Source organism: Pongo abelii, chromosome 18, assembly GCF_028885655.2.
Source record: "Pongo abelii isolate AG06213 chromosome 18, NHGRI_mPonAbe1-v2.0_pri, whole genome shotgun sequence".
NCBI classification, from domain to species: domain Eukaryota; kingdom Metazoa; phylum Chordata; class Mammalia; order Primates; family Hominidae; genus Pongo; species Pongo abelii.
Genome location: NC_072003.2, coordinates 33,964,750 through 33,982,893, shown reverse-complemented (window position 1 = coordinate 33,982,893; position 18,144 = coordinate 33,964,750). Strand labels below are relative to the sequence as shown.

The following is an 18,144-nucleotide window of genomic DNA, read 5'->3' as shown; positions in this document are numbered from 1 at the left end:
GATTTCTGTTTCTATTCAGGAATCAAGAGTACACTATTTTAATTCCCACATTTAAATAATATATGGCAGGGAGAAGTCACTCTTTATTTTTCTTGTTCCTTTTTTTTGAGACAGAGTTTTGCTCTATCGCCCAGGCTGGAGTGCAGTGGCACGATCTCTGCTCACTGCAACCTCTGCCTCCCGGGTTCCCAGGTTCAAGTGATTCTCCTGCCTCAGCCTCCCGATTAGCTGGGACTACAGGCATGTGCCACTACGCCTGGCTAATTTTTTATTTTTAGTAGAGATGGGTGAAAGGGTGGGTCACCCCTCCAAATCTGTGGGTGTTTCTCGTTAGGTGGAACGAGAGACTTGGAAAAGAAAAAGACACAGAGACAAAGTATAGAGAAAGAAATAAGGTGACCCAGGGGACCAGCATTCAGCATATGGAGGATCCCACTGGCTTCTGAGTTCCCTTAGTATTTATTGATTATTTGTCGGTGTTTCTCAGAGAGGGGGATGTGTCATGGTCAAAAGACAATAGTGGGGAGAGGGTCAGCAGACAAACATGTGAACAGAGGTCTTTGCATCATAGACAAGGTAAAGAATCAAGTGCTGTGCTTTAGATATGCATACACGTAAACATCTCAATGCTTTGCTAAGCAGTTTTGCTGCCCACATGTCTCATCTCCAGCCCTAAGGCTGTTTTTCCTTATCTCAGTAGATGGAACGTACAATCGGGTTTTATACCAAGACATTCCATTGCCCAGGGACGGGCAGGAGACAGATGCCTTCCTCTTGTCTCAACTGCAAGAGGCATGCCTTCCTCTTATACTAATCCTCCTCAGCACAGACCCTTTATGGGTGTCAGGCTGGGGGACGGTCAGGTCTTTCCCTTCCCACGAGGCCATATTTCAGACTATCACATGGGGAGAAACCTTGGACAATACCTGGCTTTCCTAGGCAGAGGTCCCTGCGGACTTCCGCAGTTTTTGTGTCCCTGGGTACTTGAGATTAGGGAGTGGTGATGACTCTTAAGGAGCATGCTGCCTTCGAACATTTGTTTAACAAAGCACATCTTGCACAACCCTTAATCCATTTAACCCTGAGTTTGACACAGCACATGTTTCAGAGAGCATGGGGTTGGGGGTAAGGTCACAGATTAACAGCATCTCGAGGCAGAAGAATTTTTCTTAGTACAGAACAAAATGGAGTCTCTTATATCTACTTTAACAATCTGATCTCTTGCTTTTCCCCACAGATGGGGTTTCACCATGTTGGACAGGCTGGTCTTGAACTCCTGACCTCATGTGATCTGCCCACCTCAGCCTCCCAAAATGCTGGGATTATAGGCATGAGCCACCACCCCTGGCCTTTTTCTTTTTTCATTTCAAATTGTTCATGGATTTTTTTTGGTATATTTTTCATAGCAATACATTTTTAAGATCTTCAGAACACAAGCACATAGTATTATATTGGGGTCAAACTCAACATATACATTTCTTTAAAGATTATTGACTTCCCAATACTGTTGAATTCTCCTACCCAAACATTTGGTGGCATTATTTTTCATTTGTATAAATCTATTTTCATGTTTTTCAGAAATCTTTCCACCAATTTCTTACTAAACACAATTTTCTGTAGAATTCTTCCAATTTTTTTTTGCATTGATGAACATAGTCACATGACATTCTCATTCAATTAATGTGATTAATTTCATCAATGAATTTCTTAATATTGAATCATACTTCCCTTTATAAGATAAAGGGCGATTGATTATGCATCAATATACTGATGCAATGGTTTCTAATATTTAATATTTTCACTCTTAAATTTGCATGTTCTTTTTGTCTATAGTATTCCATATGGCTAAATCTAGGCAAGGTTCGAGTATCACCTTTATAAACCCTTCCTAAAAACTATTTCAGGAAAGATTGACCATGCTATAACTCTTGAGAAGTTTAAGTAGCATTGGTTTATGGATTACTTTATTGGTAGAATTTCCCTTTCAACTACATAAACTTGATGTTTGTATGTGTGTGAGGAAATTCCTTATTAAATGTCTTTGTTTCTTCTATGAATATTGCTCAGTTTAGAGTCTATCTCTATTGAGTTACATTTTGATAAAACATATATTCCAAACACACACACACACACACACACACACACACACACACGTACATATGCAATCTACATGTGCGTATCAACTTGCATTGAATTACACAGATGTCTCTATTTTCTTGGTCAATAATTGAACCTCAGGTTCTTACCTGGCACTGTAATCTGTTGACAAATACTTCTCAAGTTACTTGTGTGATCCCATTTCTCCATTTATAATTCAATGATTGTTCATTTAAAGAATTTGGGGAGTAACAGAAAATGAGAGTTTCAGCAAAAACACATCCCAGGAGGCACAGAATCCAGCACCCACCGCGCTTCATTGTCATCCCCTTCTGTCTCAGACTCCACATTTTCTGCTTCCTCCAGGAGAGCCCTTGTCTGCCTCAAAGGATCATGGAAAAGCAGAGCCTCTCCAGGGACTGCCATCTCTCTGGAGGTGCTGCAGGGAAGTTGTCATTGTTTTTGGTAACTGTAACTGGGACAAAGGTTTTCAAAAATATTTTCAATTCCCCAAGTGTGTACTGTCATTGCTGCCACAGGTAAAGTATAACTGCAGTTTGGTGGGGAGGGGAGGTCACAGGGTCCCGAGCCTGTATCTCAGACCTGGCTGCCTCCCTCCACACACTCCCTGGCCATCCTGACAGTCACTGGGTTCTGCAGCCCGGCAGCAGGGAGGCGTCTAGTGGGTGTGTTACATTTTGATCTATGAGAGAGCACCTGCAAGGTTAGGAAGTTGTCAGGAGGTGGGGTAAATGCTCTGGTGTAGAAAGAGGACTCCACTGGGCCAGAAACTGACCAGTGTCAAGGCCATGTGGGGAAAGGAAATAATTACTGGGTCATGGGCTAAGTTGTGGAGAGGGAGCAAAGTTCTAAGAACATGAGCCAGTCCCTAGCTGCAGCTCATTAAACTAACAAAATCCTCATGCTTGTCATTGTTGGTTTTTGATGCAAGAAGCCAAAAATCTGTTTTTAATTTTTTTTTTTTTTTTAATTTGAGATGGAGTCTTGCACTGTCACCCAGGCTGGAATGCAATGGTGCATCTCAGCTCACCGCAACCGCAACCGCAACCTCCCAAGTTCAAGAAATTCTCCTGCCTCAGACTCCTGAATAGCTGGGATTACAGGCGCCTGCCACCACGCCCAGCTAATTTTTTGTATTTCTAGTAGAGATGGGGTTTCGCCATGTTGGTCAAGATGGTCCTGAAGCCCTGATCTCAGGTGATCCGCCAGCCTCGGCCTCCCAAAGTGTGAGGATTACAGGCCTGAGCCACCACGCCTGGCCCCCAAAATCTGTTTTTGTTGATCCTTCTTGTCTAAGATCTCCTTACCTGTTAAATGGGAATAATGCATTTTTTAAAAAAGTTTCCTAGAATAATTTGCAAATTAACCGCTAGTTGTTCTATCAATTCCACAAGAATCAGAAAGACTTCTAGGATGAGTGGAAGCATTTCTACAATTCCTTCATGCCTTTGATAATGTATAAGATGTAGCTGATTAAATTATCTTATCCTTCTCAAAAGTATTAAACATAGGGCTTTAACCTACTCTGGATATGTAAAGTACCTAATGGAGACTGTGATGTGTGGTGACAGGAAACATCTGGTCTCTGAGAATGATGAAAAGACTGTATTCTTTCATGAAGTCAGGGGAGGAGTCGTCAAGGAAAGGTATCTTGACCTAGGTTTTCATATTAGAACAAAAATCATATACTTCAGTAGTTTTCTGAAGTAAATTATTTGGTAATATTTATTCTGTCTTCAAAAATGTTCTAAAGCCATTCTTAGGCTCAATACTCATCTTAGTAACACTTAATTCAGTGAATAATTTTCTCTACCTCGAGTTTTCCTTTTACATAATAGACTTATATTTTAATATATCTAACAATTCTGACATTGAAATAATTTTATTTTTTTGAGATGGAGTCTTTCTCTGTCACCCATGCTGGAGTACAGTGGTGGGATCTCGGCTCACTGCAGCCTCTACCTCCAGGGTTCAAGCAATTCTCCTGCCTCAGCCTCCCAAGTAGCTGGGACCACAGGTGCATGTACCACCACGCCCAGCTAATTTTTGTATTTTTAGTAGAGACGGAGCTTCATCATGTTGGCCAGGCTGGTCTCGAACTCCTGACCTCAAATGATTTGCCCACCTTGGCTTCCCAAAGTGCTGGGATTACAGATGAGAGCCACGGTGCCCAGCCTGAAAGAATTTCATTTAATATTTTTGTATTCATAAACAAATACTAAATTTATCTGTAATTCATAACAATCTGTTTCTCCTTTGCACTGTTTTATCTCCTACTCATGTCCCTTGACCCCTTGCTTAGCAACAGTTATTTCTGTATCCTTCTTGGTTAAGATGAGAAAGAATCTTCTTTTTTAATTTCAACATGAAATCATTAATGCATTCAATAAATATCATTTGGTCCTGTATGATTATTCTTTTAGGATTATACTAAATCAGTGCATCTATATTCTACCTGGATTTCTGAATCATTATAGGTGATATTTGCTCATAACATAAGCACTTAGATTTAAATGAGAAATTGCCACAATCAAAAATTAAGAAAAAACTACATCCAGGTTTAAAGAAAGTGACAATATATACAACATAAAATGTGTGAAGCATTAAAAACACATACTATGTCCGAGGGTGAGACACACAGTGATTAAACTCATTGTCCGATTTTGATTCTGCCTCTTACAAAGGAGTTACTTTAGAAAATTCATTAAGCTTCCTTGTGTAAGATCTTCTTACCTGTAAAATGGAAATAGTAAAGCACTTATACCACAGAATTATTGTAAAAGTTATATGTAAAACACTAATATAGTACTCTTCTCATGGGGATGCATATATTCTTTTTAGAGCAAAACTCTTATTTAAAAAACAGGGTCTAATAAGAAAATGTCTAAGTTGGAAACAATGGTAAGTGGACAATAGTGGACTTTATTTGCAAAAGTGAAACTTTATGTTTCCATACAGGGTTCTCTCACTTTGAATGTAATTATCAGTCACTGAAAAAATTCTATTTACAACAGATCAAAAAGAAAGAAATATTCATGGATTTTTTTTTAAATTAAAGTTCCAGGATACACGTGCAGGATGTGCAGGTTTTTTTCACAGGTAAATGTGTGCCATAGTGGTTTGCTGCACCTCTCAACCCATCACCTAGATATTAAGCCCCACATGCATTAGCTATTTATCCTAATGTTCTCCCTCCTCCCATCCCCCTCGACAGGCCCCAGTGTGTGTTGTTCCCCTCCCTGTGTGCATGTGTTCTCACTGTTCAGCTCCCGCTTATAAGTGAGAACAAGTGGTGTTTGGTTTTCTGTTCCTGTTTTAGTTTGCTAGACATGCATAATGGCTTCCAGCTCCATCCACGTCCCTGCCAACGATATAATCTCATTCCTTTTTATAGTATTACATGGTGTATATGTACCACATTTTCTTTATCCAGTCTATCATTGATGGGCATTTGGGTTGATTCCACATTTTTGCTATTGGGAATAGTGCTGCAGTGAACATATACATGGATGTATCTTTATAATAGAATGATTTATATTCCTTTGGGTACATACCCACTAATGGGATTGCTGGGTGAAATGGTATTTCTGGTTCTAGGTCTTTGAGGAATTGCCACACTGTCTTCCATAATGGTTGAACCAATTTACATTCCCACCAACAGTGTAAAAGCATTCCTATTTTTGACAGCCTTGCCAGCATCTGTTGTTCCTTGACTTTTTAATAATCACCATTCTGACTGGCATGATATAGTATCTCATTGTGGTTTTGATTTGCATTTCTCTAATGATCAGTGATGTTGAGCTTTCTAAAATGTTTGTTGGCTGAAAAGTCATCTTTTGAGAAGTATCTGTTCATGTCTTTTGCCTACTTCTTAATGGGATTGCTCTTTTCTTCTAAATTTGTTTAACTTCCTTGTAGATCCTGGCTACTAGACCTTGTCAGATGGATAGATTGCAAAAATTTTCTCCCATTCTGTAGGTTGTCTGTTCAATCTGATGATAGTTTCTTTTTCTGTGCATAAACTCTTTAGTGTAATGAGACCCCATTTGTCAAGTTTTGCTTTTGTTGCAATTTCTTTTGATATTTTCATCAAAAAATCTTTGTCATGCCTATGTCCTGAATGGTATTGCCTACATTTTCTTCTAGGGTTTTTATACTTTTGGGTTTATATTTAAGTCTTTAATCCATCTTGAGTTAATTTTTGTATAGGTGTAAGGAAGAGGTCCAGTTTCAATTTTCTGCATGTGGCTGGCCAGTTTTCCCAGCACTATTTATTAAATAGGGAATCCTATTCCCATTGCTTGTTTTTGTCAGGTTTGTCAAAGAACAGATGGTCGTAGATGTGGGGTCGATTTCTAACGTCTCTATTCTGTTCCACTGGTCTATACGTCTGTTTTTGTATCAGTATCATGCTGTTTTGGTTTCTGTAACCTTGTTGTATAGTTTTAAATCTGGTAACATGACTCCAGCTTTGTTCTTTTTGCTTAGGATTATCTTGGCTATACAGGCTCTTTTTTGGTTTCCATGTGAATTTTATTTTATTTTATTGAGATGGAGTCTCATTCTGTCATCCAGGCTGGAGTGCAGTGGCATGATCTTGGCTCACTGCAACCTATGCCTCCTGGGTTCATGTGATTCTCCTGCCTCAGCCTCCTGAGTAGCTGGGATTATAGGCACACACCACCACACCCGGCTAATTTTTTGTGTATCTTTAGTAGAGACAAGGTTTCACTATGCTGGCCAGACTGGTCTTGAACTCCTGACCTCGTGATCTGCTCACCTCAGCCTCCCAAAGTGCTGGGATTACAGGCGTGAGCCACCCCGCCTGGCCAAGGTTCCATGTGAATTTTAAAGCAGTTTTTTTTTCTAATTCTGTGAAGAATGTCAATGGTAGTTTAATGGGAATAGCATTGAATCTATAAATTACTTCGGGTAGAATGGCCTTTTTCACTATACTGATTCTTTCTATCCATGAGCATGGAATGTTTTTCCATTTCCTTGTGTCCTCTCTGATTTCTTTGAGCAGTGATTTGTAGTTCTCCTTGAAGAGGTCATTCACTTCCCTTGTTAGCTGTATTCCTAAGTATTTTATTCTCTTTGTAGCAATTGTGAATGGGAGTTAATTCATGATTTGGCTCTCTACTTGTCTATTGTTGGTGTATAGGAATGCTTGTAATTTTTGCACATTGATTTTGTATCCTGAGACTTTGCTGAAGTTGCTTATCAGCTTAAGAAGCTTTTGGGCTGAGATGATGGGGTTTTCTAGATATAGGATCATGTCATCAGCAAACAGAGATGGCTTGACTTCCTCTCTTTTTATTCAAATACTCTTTATTTCCTTATCTTCCCTGATTGCCCTGGCCAGAACTTCCAATACTATGTTGAATAGGAGTGGTAAGAGAGGGCATCCTTGTCTTGCGCTGGTTTTCAAGGGGAATGCTTCCAGGTTTTGCCCATTCAGTATGATCTTAGCTGTGTGTTTGTCATAAATGGCTCTTATTATTTTGAGGTATGCTTCATCAATACCTACTTTACTGAGAGTTTTTAACATGAAAAGATGTTGAATGTTATTGAAGGACTTTTCTGCATCTATTGAGATAATCATGTAGTTTTTGTCTTTAGTTCTGTTTATGTGATGAATTACATTTATTGATTTGCATACGTTGAACTAGCTTTGCATCCTAGGGATGAAGCTGACTTGATCATGGTGAATAAGCTTTTGATGTGTGGCTGAATTCGGTTTGCCATATTTTATTGAGGATTTTTGCATCAATATTCACCAGGGATATTGGCCTGAAGTTTCTTTCTTTTTTGTTTTTTCATTGTTTCTCTGCCAGGTTTTGGTATCCAGATGATGCTGGCCTCATAAAATGAGTTAGATAAAAGTCCATCCTTTTCAAGTTTTTGGAATAGTTTCAGAAGAAATGGTACGAGCTCTTTTTTGTACCTCTGATAGAATTCAGCTGTAAATCCAACTGGTTCTGGGCTTTTTTTGGTTGGTAGGCTATTTATTACTGCCTCAATTTCAGAACTTGTTATTGGTCTATTCAGGAATTCAACTTCTGCCAGGTTCAGTCTTGAGAAGCTGTATGTGTCCAGGAATTTATTTATCTATTTCTTCTAAATTTTCTAGTTTATTTGCATACAAGTGTTTATAGCATTCTCTGATCGTTGCTTGTATTTCTGTGGGGTCAGTGGTAATACCCACTTTATCATTTTTTATTGTGTCTATTGGATGTTTCTCTCATTTCTTCTTTATTAGTCTAGTTAGTGGTTTGTCTATTTTATTTATTTATTTATTTATTTCAAAAAACCAGCTCCTGGATTCATTGACTTTTTAGAGTTTTTCATGTCTCTATCTCCTTCAGATCCACTCTGATCTTGGTTATTTCTTGTCTCCTGCTAGCTTTGGGTTTGTTTGCTCTTATATCTCTAGATCTTTTTGTTGTGATGTTAAGGTGTCGATTTGAGATCTTTCTAGCTTTTTGATGTGGGCATTTAGTGCTAGAAAATTTTCCATTAACACTGTTTTAGCTGTATCCCAGAGATTCTGGTACCTTGTCTCTTTTTTCTCATTAGTTTCAAAGAACTTGTTGATTTCTGCTTTAACTTCATTATTTACCCAGGAGTCATTCAGGAGCAGGTTGTTCAATTTCCATATAGTTGTGTGATTTTCAGTGAGGTTCTTAATCTTGAGTTCTAATTTGGTTGTGCTGTAGTCTGAGAGACTGTTTCTTGTGAGTTCAGTTATTTTGCATTTGATGAGGAGTGTTTTACTTCCAATTATGTAATTGATTTTAGAGTAAGTATCATGTGGCACTGAGAAGAATGTATATTCTATATTTTGGGGTGGAAAGTTCTGTAGATATCTATCAGGTCCACTTGATCCAAAGCTGAGTTCAAGTCCTGAATATTCTTGTCAATTTTCTGTCTTGATCCGTCTAATATTGACAGTGGGGTGCTAAAGTCTCCAAACTATTATTGTGTGGAAGTTTACATCTCTTTGTAAGTCTCTAAGAGCTTGTTTTATAAATCTAGGTGCTCCCGTATTGGGTTCATATATATTTCGGATTCTTAGCTCTTCTTGCTGAATTGATTCCTTTATGATTATGTAATGTCCTTCTTTGTCTTCTTTGATCTTTGTTGGTTTGAGGTCTGTTTTGTCAGAAACTAGGATTGCAACCCCTGCTTTTTTCTGCTTTCCATTTGCTTGGTAAATTTTCCTCCATCCCTTTATTTTGAGCCTATATGTGTCTTTGCAGGTGAGATGAGTGTCTTGAATACAGCCCACTGATGGATCTTGATTGACTCTATCCAGCTTGCCATTGTGTATCTTTTAATTGGGGCATTCAGCCTCTTTACACTTAAGGTTAATATTGTTATGTGTGAATTTGATCCTGTCAAATGATGTCAGCTGGTTACTTTGAAGACTTGTTGATATAGGTGCTTCTTAGTGCCATTGGTCTTTGTACTTCTGCTTTTGCAGTGGCTAGTAATAGTTTTTCCTTTCCATATTTAGTGCTTCCTTCAGGAGCTCTTGAAAGACAGGCCTAGTGGTGACAAATTCCCTCAGCATTTGCTTGTCTAAAAAAGATTTTATTTCTCCTTTGCTTATGAAGCTTAGTTTGGCTGGATATGAAATTCTCAGTTGAAAATTCTTTCCCTTAAGAATGTTGAATATTGGCCCCCAATCTCTTATGGATTGTGGTGTTTTTGCTGAGATGTTTGCTATTATTCCAATGGCCTTCCCTTTGTAGGTGACCTGGCTTTTTTCTCTGGCTGCCCTTAACATTTTTTCCTTCGTTTTGACCTTGGAGAATCTGAAGAGTATGTGTCTTGGGATTGATCTTCTCATAAACAATCTTACTGAGGTTCTCTGGATTTCCTTAATTTGAATGTTGGCTTGTCTTGTTGAGTTGGGGAAGTTCTCCTGGATGATATCCTGAATTATGTTTTGCAACTTGGTTCCATTCTCCCTGTCTCTTTCAGGTGCCCCAATTAGTTGTAGGTTTGTTCTTTTTACATAATCCCATAGTTCTTGGAGGTTTTGTTCATCCTTCTCATTCTTTTTTCTCTAATCTTATCTTATTTCAGCAAGACAGTTTTCAAGTTCTGAAATTCTTCCCTCTGCCTGGTCTATTTGGTTAGTGATACTTGTGATACTCGTGATAAATTTTGACATTCTCATGTTGTCCATCAGGTCTTTTATGTTCCTCTCTAAACTGGTTGCTCTGGTTAAGTTCCTTATGTTTTACCATGGTTCTTAGCTTGTTTGCACTGGGTTAGAACACGCTCCTTTATCTCAGCGAAGTTCACTATTACCCACCTTCTGAAGCCTACTTCTGTCAATTCATCCATCTCAGCCTTCTCCCTCTTACTGGAGAGGTGTTGTGATCATTTGGAGGAGAAGAAGCCCTCTGGCTTTTTGAGTTTTTAGAGGTTTTTCATTGATTCCTTCTCATCTTCATGAATTTATCTGCCTTCAAACTTTGAAGGCGCTGACCTTTGGATGGGGTTTTTGTGGTGACTTTTTTGTTGATGCTATTGTTGTTGTTGCTTTCTGTTTTAAACAGTCAGGGCCTTCTTCTATAGGGCTGCTATGGTTTGCTGGGGGTCCGCCTCCAGACACTATTTGCCTGGATTCCTCCCACACATGGAGGTGTCACCAGTGGAGGCTGCAGAACAGCAAAGATAGCTGCCTGCTCCTTTCTCTGGGATCTGTCCCAGAGGGGCACTGATCTGATGCCAGAAGGAACTCTCCTGTATAAGTTGCCTGGCAATTTCTGTTTGGGGGTGTCTCACCCAGTCAGGAGGCATGAGATCTGGGACCCACTTAATGAAGCGTTCTGGCTGCCCCTTGGCAGAGTCAGTGTGCTGCCCCGAGGGGAATCCCACTCATCTGGACTGCCCGAATTCCTCAGAGCAAGCAGGGGGATACGGCTAATCCAAAGAGACTGTGGCTGCCCCTCCCCTCAGGGGTTCAGTCCCAGGGGGATCAGAGTTCTGTCCCTAAACACCTGGCTGGAGTTCCTAAAATTCCTTTAGGGAGGCCCCTCACCCTCAGTGAGGAGGGTTGGGTCAGGGTCTGGCCTAAAGAGGCAGTCTGGCCACAATCTGCAACAGCTGCTGTCCTGCACTGTGGGGAATTCCTTCTGGGTCCAAACTGTCCAATCTCCCTGGCACCAGCAGGAGAAAAATGGCAGCCTGGAACCCCTCCCCCCGGGAGCTCAGTCATCTTAGGCAGCAGGCAGTTGCAGTGATAATGGCCACCCCTCTCCTGAGAACTAGGTAGTCTTATGCAGTCTCCAGCCAAGTGGCTGCTGAAAATCTGTACAGCTCTGTGCTTGGGACCCAAGGCTCTGGTGGTGTGGGCTCATGAGGGGGATCTTTTGATCCGTAGGTTGTATAGATCCATGGAAAAAGCAATGGTTTCCCAGGCAGGGTAGAAGGATCAGTCACTGCCTCCCTTGGACGGGGTTGGGCACTCCCCTTGACCTGTGTGGTTCCCAGGTAAGCCATAGCATCACCCTACTTTTCCTACACAGTTGGTCATGCCAACTGTGTAGTCAGTCCATTGAGAGAATCTGGATACCTCAGTTGCTGGTGCAGGATTCACTTGCCATTTTCATTCTTTTCACTGGGAACCTTCAACTGCAGCTGTTTCTAGTCGGCTATCTTGGTCCCTTCCTCCCATGGATAAATTTAATGAAAGAAATGCAAGGACTTTACACTGGAAGATTATCTTATGCTAAAATAAATCCAAGAGCAGATAAATGGAAAAAATCCAATATTAAATGATAATATTGTACAGAATACAATACCCCACAAATTGACCTACAAATTAAATGGAGTCTCTTCAAATTTAAACTATAGCTTCTATAGTTTTTATAGAAATTGACAAAGTTTCTCAAATTTTCCTATATTTCCACAGTTTTTATAGAAACTGACAAGCTTTCTCAAAATCCACATATATATGCAAAGTAAACCAAAAACATAAACACAATCCTTAAAAGGAATAACAAAATTCATCCGGGCATGGTGGCTCACGTCTGTAATCCCAGCACTTTGGGAGACCGAGGTGGGTGGATCACCTGAGGTCAGGAGTTCAAGACCAGCCTGATCAACATGAAGAAACCCCGTCTCTATTAGAAATATAAAATTAGCCAGGTGTGATCACCCATGCCTGTAATCCCAGCTACTCGGGAGGCTGAGGCAGGAGAATTGCTTAAACCTGGGAGGCGGAGGTTGCAGTGAGCCAAGATCACGCCATTGCACTCCAGCCTGGGCAAGAAGAGCAAAACTCCAACTCAAAAAAAAAAAAAAAAAAGGAATAACAAAAGTCTATAACTTAAACTCAATAAAACTAATTTTTATTCACTACAAAGTAACAATAATCAAGCCTGTGGTGGTAGCACAGGGATAGATTCATATAGAACAATGAAATAGACAGGAAGTTTCATTAATAAACATGCATTTATGGTAAAGTGATTTTAACAAAGGGGCCAAGAAATTTCTGAGGAAAGAAAAGTCTTTTCAACAAATGATACTGGAAAATTGGATATTGGCCTGCAAAATAATGACACTGCACTCCTAACTCAAATCACACATCAAAAAGCAAAAAACAAGCCAATCAAGCAACAAACAAAAGTTAAAAAGATCATACACTTAAATGTAAGTGCTGAAACTAAAAAATTCTTAGGAGGAATATTAAAGTTTTGCAACCTTGCATTAGACAATGATATTTTAGATTTTACACCAAAGGACAATCAAAAAGGGAAAACTATACTTCACCAAATTTAAAATGTTTTAAATATAAAACATGAAAATATAAAAATGGAAGTCACTGATTGAGAGAAATCACCCTAGCTGACACTTCGATATAGGATTTTTAGTCTCCATAATTGAGTACATGTTTGTTTCTAAAGCCACCCAGCATGTGATAATCTGGTAATGTGGTATGGCAGCCCCAGCAAACTGATAGTCTATTAGAACACACACAGGATGCCCACTATGGTGTGTCTGAGATGACCACAGAATTGAATCATCTCAGTCTTCTCCAGCACGGAAAGGCTGCACCATTGTGGGAAACAGCTTCCCTTATGGAATATTATGAAGACAAGTGAGGGCACAGGTTCTGACCTGGCAGGGTTATGATGATATGTTTTATAAGATTAAAAGTTATAGACAAATGTTAGAATAGCCTAAACCCCTCCCTTTCCTATATAAACCACCCAATTTAGAGTGATGGTTAAGATTGGAGGTCTGGAAGAGTAGTGGAGCTGCCTGCTACATGGAATACTTGGGGCAAGTTGTGAAAACAATAAAAACAGCAACAACATGCAAAGATATTCATGGCCTATTTTAAAGTAAAAACAATGCCAAAGTGTTTTCTCTGATATTTCTAGAAGTATGTGAACAGGGAATTTGCATCTAGCCAAGCTGCCACTGGGGACTAATGGAGGCCAGGTTCCTTTGGGAATGGGACTATCGGCCAGTAAATTGGCAAAAATATAGGACAGAGCCCAGGGGAGTCTGTATATTCAGGTTTAGGCCCTAGGCCCACTCTGGTCGTCTCAGGTCCTTGTCTGTGATGAACGTTTTGTGCTCACTCTCATGCTTGCCCAGCAATGAACATGGTTGGTGATGTGGCGCAACTGTCTTTTTTCCAAGGAGATACAGTTGGACCTATCAAACAGCTCTTCACTGATCTCCTGCATGGAATTCTGCAAATAGAGTACCCAGCAAATTGACTGAGAGGTGTTAGTAGCCTGCTTGGCTGTTCCCACAAGGAGATACTCTGATTAAAGTTCTGCATCCTAGATTAGGCACAGAGGAGCATCTCCATGAACCTCCAGCCAGGGCAAAAGCCACATGACAGCTTGAGGTCTCAAAATCAAATCTGAGTAAACAAGCTTAATCCCCAACACTCACCTTCCCATCCTGCCAGCCATGGCCTGGGGTATGAACACAGTAGAGTTCCAGCACCTAACAACCTGCTTCTTCCCAGGAAGAGCCTCACCTCTCCTTCTGCTCCCCACCCCTACACACATATATGGTGATGAGAAGAGGATATGAGGTTGTCCAGATGGGATTTCAAGTGAGGATTGGTCTGGAAAGGGCTACCCTGTGGTTACTTTGGGGTACCTCTTGCCAAATGACCTGAAGCACGGAGGTTGGGGATTGAGAGCTGAGCCAAATTCTGCATCTTTAGAAAAGGCTCTCACTGAAGCAAGAGCTTTGAAAAGTTGGGATACAGCAGAACATCTTGCTCTCTTGACAGTCTCTGGCTAACTAAGCTTGATAGCAGACTGTCTTCAGAAATGTGAGTGCCTGGTTACCAAAGTTCTAAGTTCTTTGGGGTCTTTCACCAAGGAAGTGAGGTCACTTCTTCAAGGTTTCATGCTTTTACTAAGACCTACCCATAGGCTCCTCTAGGATGCTGACTGCTCATCTTCCTTCTCCATGTTATTTTATTACCTGCACACAATTATGCAAACACAGATCCCTCTCCCCCAGACTCTGAGAAGACTCAGTGAAGCCAGGACCACAGGTTGAGGAAAGCTAGGTCAGAACCTCCTTTTAATAAATTCATGAGTTATGTCATCCTAGATATGTCAATGTGCTTCTCGGGGGCTCCACAGTCTCCCAACCTGCACAATAGAGATCATGCTAGTTACCCAATTCTAAGAGAACTCATCAGGAGTTACCTAATTCTAAGGGAACTCATCAGGAGCATGTGAAACAATACAATGGTCATGAGTTGGTATCACATGCAGCTAATATAAAAAGAGATGGAAGAATTACATGGGTGGAACAACTCAAACATGCCTGGGTTTTATAAGTTGCATGTTGGGAAAGTCACTTCCTCTCCTGGTCTCATTTCCCAAGATCCACTATAAGGGAACTGAAATTAAATAAAATTTCGATAATGTCATCCTGAGGCAATAGACCTTCCAACGTCTTCTCATTCTATTTAGAATGAGGTCCTTTTGTCTCACCTTGGCCTCTGTGGTAAGCAGCCTCCATGAGGGTTCACAAAGATCCCCATTTCCCAGTATACACATCCTAGTGTAACCAGTAAGTGGTTAGTGACTCACATCTTGGGAAAAGAATACAACTGAAGCTATGGAATGTCACTTCCTTACTAAAATATTGTCTTTTACCTTTTACTTTCTCTCTCTGGTGCCCTTAATTCCTTCCTTCCTTCCCCTACCCCCTGTGGTATAGAAGATTGGTCAGGGTGGTGGGGAAAATTATAAGTAAAAATGCAAACCTTCTGGGAAGGCTGGGAGATTTTGCAAAAGCTTCTAAATAAAATTTGGCTGAAGGCAGCCAAATTCCCTTCTCTGGAGCCTGAGAGCAAAGGGTAGATAAAAAGGGAATGTAAATGAACTTATCTAGATAAATTTGTTTACTCCTGTCTCCAGAAACCAATCTTTGATAATTCGTGCACAGGATTGCTCTCTACTCGTGGGTTTGACAATGTTTATTATCAACAAATTGTGTTTGCTCCAAGCCTTTGTCATTAAATCTGTGCTAAATAAATGTGAGCATCACTGGCTTATAGGGCGATAAGCACTCTTGGCTGAGCTGCACTCTCATCAGTGGTTCTAAGGGGTGTAGTCCCCCTAGCCGCGCTGTCAGGCAAAATACCTGTGTCAGCATACTTCTTTCATCCGTCACTCAGCCAGAGTCTGCAGGACAAACTCGGCAGGTTGTGCCCCATGTGAGGAATGCTACAATGGATCGTGATGGAACCCTCAAAAATGAAGGTGAAGAGATTGCGCAATAAGTCATTGGTGCCCCCTTGGGATTTCCAAGTTCGAGAGAATTGTTTAGGCTACGGTTGCATCATGCTACAACAGTTATCAGCTCAACAGCAACAGTATATAAAAGTATTGAAACAGCTGCTTAAAGCTAGTGGAGCCTCAGTTTTGCAGGCTCAATTAAGGGACCTAATGCAACCTGTTGTTTCCCATAACCCATGGTTCCTGGAAGAAGGTATGCTAGACGTACAGCTCTGGGAACAAGTGGGTAAAAGTTTTAAACAACATCATGAACAAGGGCAACGGGTCCCAGTAGCATCTCTAACATTATGTGCTTTAGTTAGCGCTGCTTTGGTCCCGCTCTACACAGAAGAGCCTAAAAGGTAAGGGAGGAGGAACCGTCACCTACCTTACCACCACCTCCTCTCCCTCAGCCCCACCATTAACAGGCAAAAATACCAAAGAGGAAACGGAGGTTTTTCCTGAGCCCCCTCCTCCAATAAATTGGAAAAAGACATGGAGCACACTACAGCTATGGGACCCTGTCTTGGGCAAGTGGCATTAGAAGGGGAGCTCTTAACCTGCCCAGTAATGCAAGATCAACAGGCAATCAAGAATCTGAACCCATTTCTTTTGATGCTTATAAAGAGATAAGAAAAAGCACTAAAGAAAATGGAGCTGCTAGCCGATTTATGAAAGGATTAATTGAAGCCATAGCAGACAACTTCTGTATGAGTCCATGGGACTGGTCAGTGCTAGCTAAAAAACCTTTAGAGCCCAGCCAATACCTCCTCTGGAAGGCAGAATATGATGAGTTATGTGAACAACAAGCCAACCAGAATCAATTGGCCAGGTGAGACATAACAACTGCTATGCTCCAGGGTAGGGGTTCCCATACCAATGTACAACTACATTTTGATACCCAAGCCTATGCACAAATGTCTTTGTGTGCTCTCAGGGCTTGGGACCGAATTCCCGAAAGCAGTGTTCAACAGGGATCTTTTGTAATTGTTCCACAAGGGCCTCAGGAGGCATTTGTTGAATTTATCAATCAGTTAACCCAGGCAATTAAGAGATAAATTAGTCATGCCCAGGCCACTGATATCTTATTGCTGCAATTGGCTTATGAAAATGCTAACGTCGACTGCCAGCAAGCAATGCAGGCAAGCAGAGGAAAGGCAGCCACAGTCAGGAAACTTACACAAGCATATAAACTGGTGGGGACTGAAACACACAAAGCCAAAATATTGGCTATGGCATTAAGACCTCCTAAATTGAAAAGGGAGAAAAACCCAAATTGTTTTCTATGTGGAAAGCCAGGTCATATTAAGAGGGAATGCCCCAATAATAGAGACCAAGGTAACTCAGGAAAAGAATCCCCTTCTATATGCCACCAATTTAAAAAGGGGAAACATTGGGCAAATCAATGCAGGTCCAAATTTTAATGCCAGCAGCTTTCCTCGGTCGATGGAAAGCCCACAGTCCTCTCTCTCAGAGCAGCCACCACTGGGAGCACAGGACTGGACTTAGTCTGCCCCAATGAATTAGTGCTAAAAGGAGAAGACCCTAAAAGGGTTGCAACCAAGATCTGGGGCCCACTGCCTCTCGGAACAGTGGGAGTAGTCCTAGGGCAATCAAGCCTATCCAGTAAAAGAATTAATGTGCTCACCAGGGTAACTGATAGTGATTATCAAAGTGAGATATTAGTTATGATGGAATGTAAAGGTCTGCATATTCTTCCTCCTGGATCAAAGATAGCTCAGTTACTACTCTTACCAGACTGGGTCCCCAACGGCCAGGGAAAGGAAAGGGGAAAGGGAAGTTTTGGAAGCATGGGAGCCACAGGAGTATATCAGAACCAATTAATCACTGATCAGAGACCCATGATTACCTTAAAAATTGGAAATAAAAATTGTACTGGCTTATTGGACACAGGGGCAGATATTTCAATCATTAATGATCAAAACTGGCCAGAAACTTGGGCTTGGGTCACTCAGAAACAAAAAATTGTCATCATCGGGGAAGTGCACACAGCGAAGTAGAGCACACGCCCCCTAACATGTTGCAATTTGGAGGGAAGAAAGGCAGTTATACAGCCTCTAATCATGCCCATCCCTGTTAATCTTTGGGGATGGGACCTATTAGCTCAATGGGGGGGGTCACTCTGCAGACCCCTTTCTAATAATGGCCACTGTTATTATCCCTCCCCTACCCCTGATGTGGCTCTCTCAAGATCCAACTGGGGTAGAACAGTGGCTTT

General features: G+C 41.0%; 1 protein-coding gene across 3 annotated transcripts in view; it reads right to left on the bottom strand.

Annotated features, from left to right (window-relative positions):
* Window positions 1–2,100: 2,100 nt before the first annotated feature.
* The window catches only part of KRBOX5 (KRAB box domain containing 5), an 81,824-nt gene continuing 65,780 nt past the window's right edge, over window positions 2,101–18,144 (bottom strand). For 2 of the 3 annotated variants that reach the window (XM_063717277.1, XM_063717278.1), the window contains exon 12: window positions 2,101–4,851. In XM_063717277.1, the coding sequence (XP_063573347.1) occupies window positions 4,823–4,851 (29 nt within the window). In that variant the 3' untranslated portion in view covers window positions 2,101–4,822. The remainder of the gene's footprint in view (window positions 4,852–18,144) is intronic. The other variant, XM_063717276.1, reaches the window with a different exon arrangement.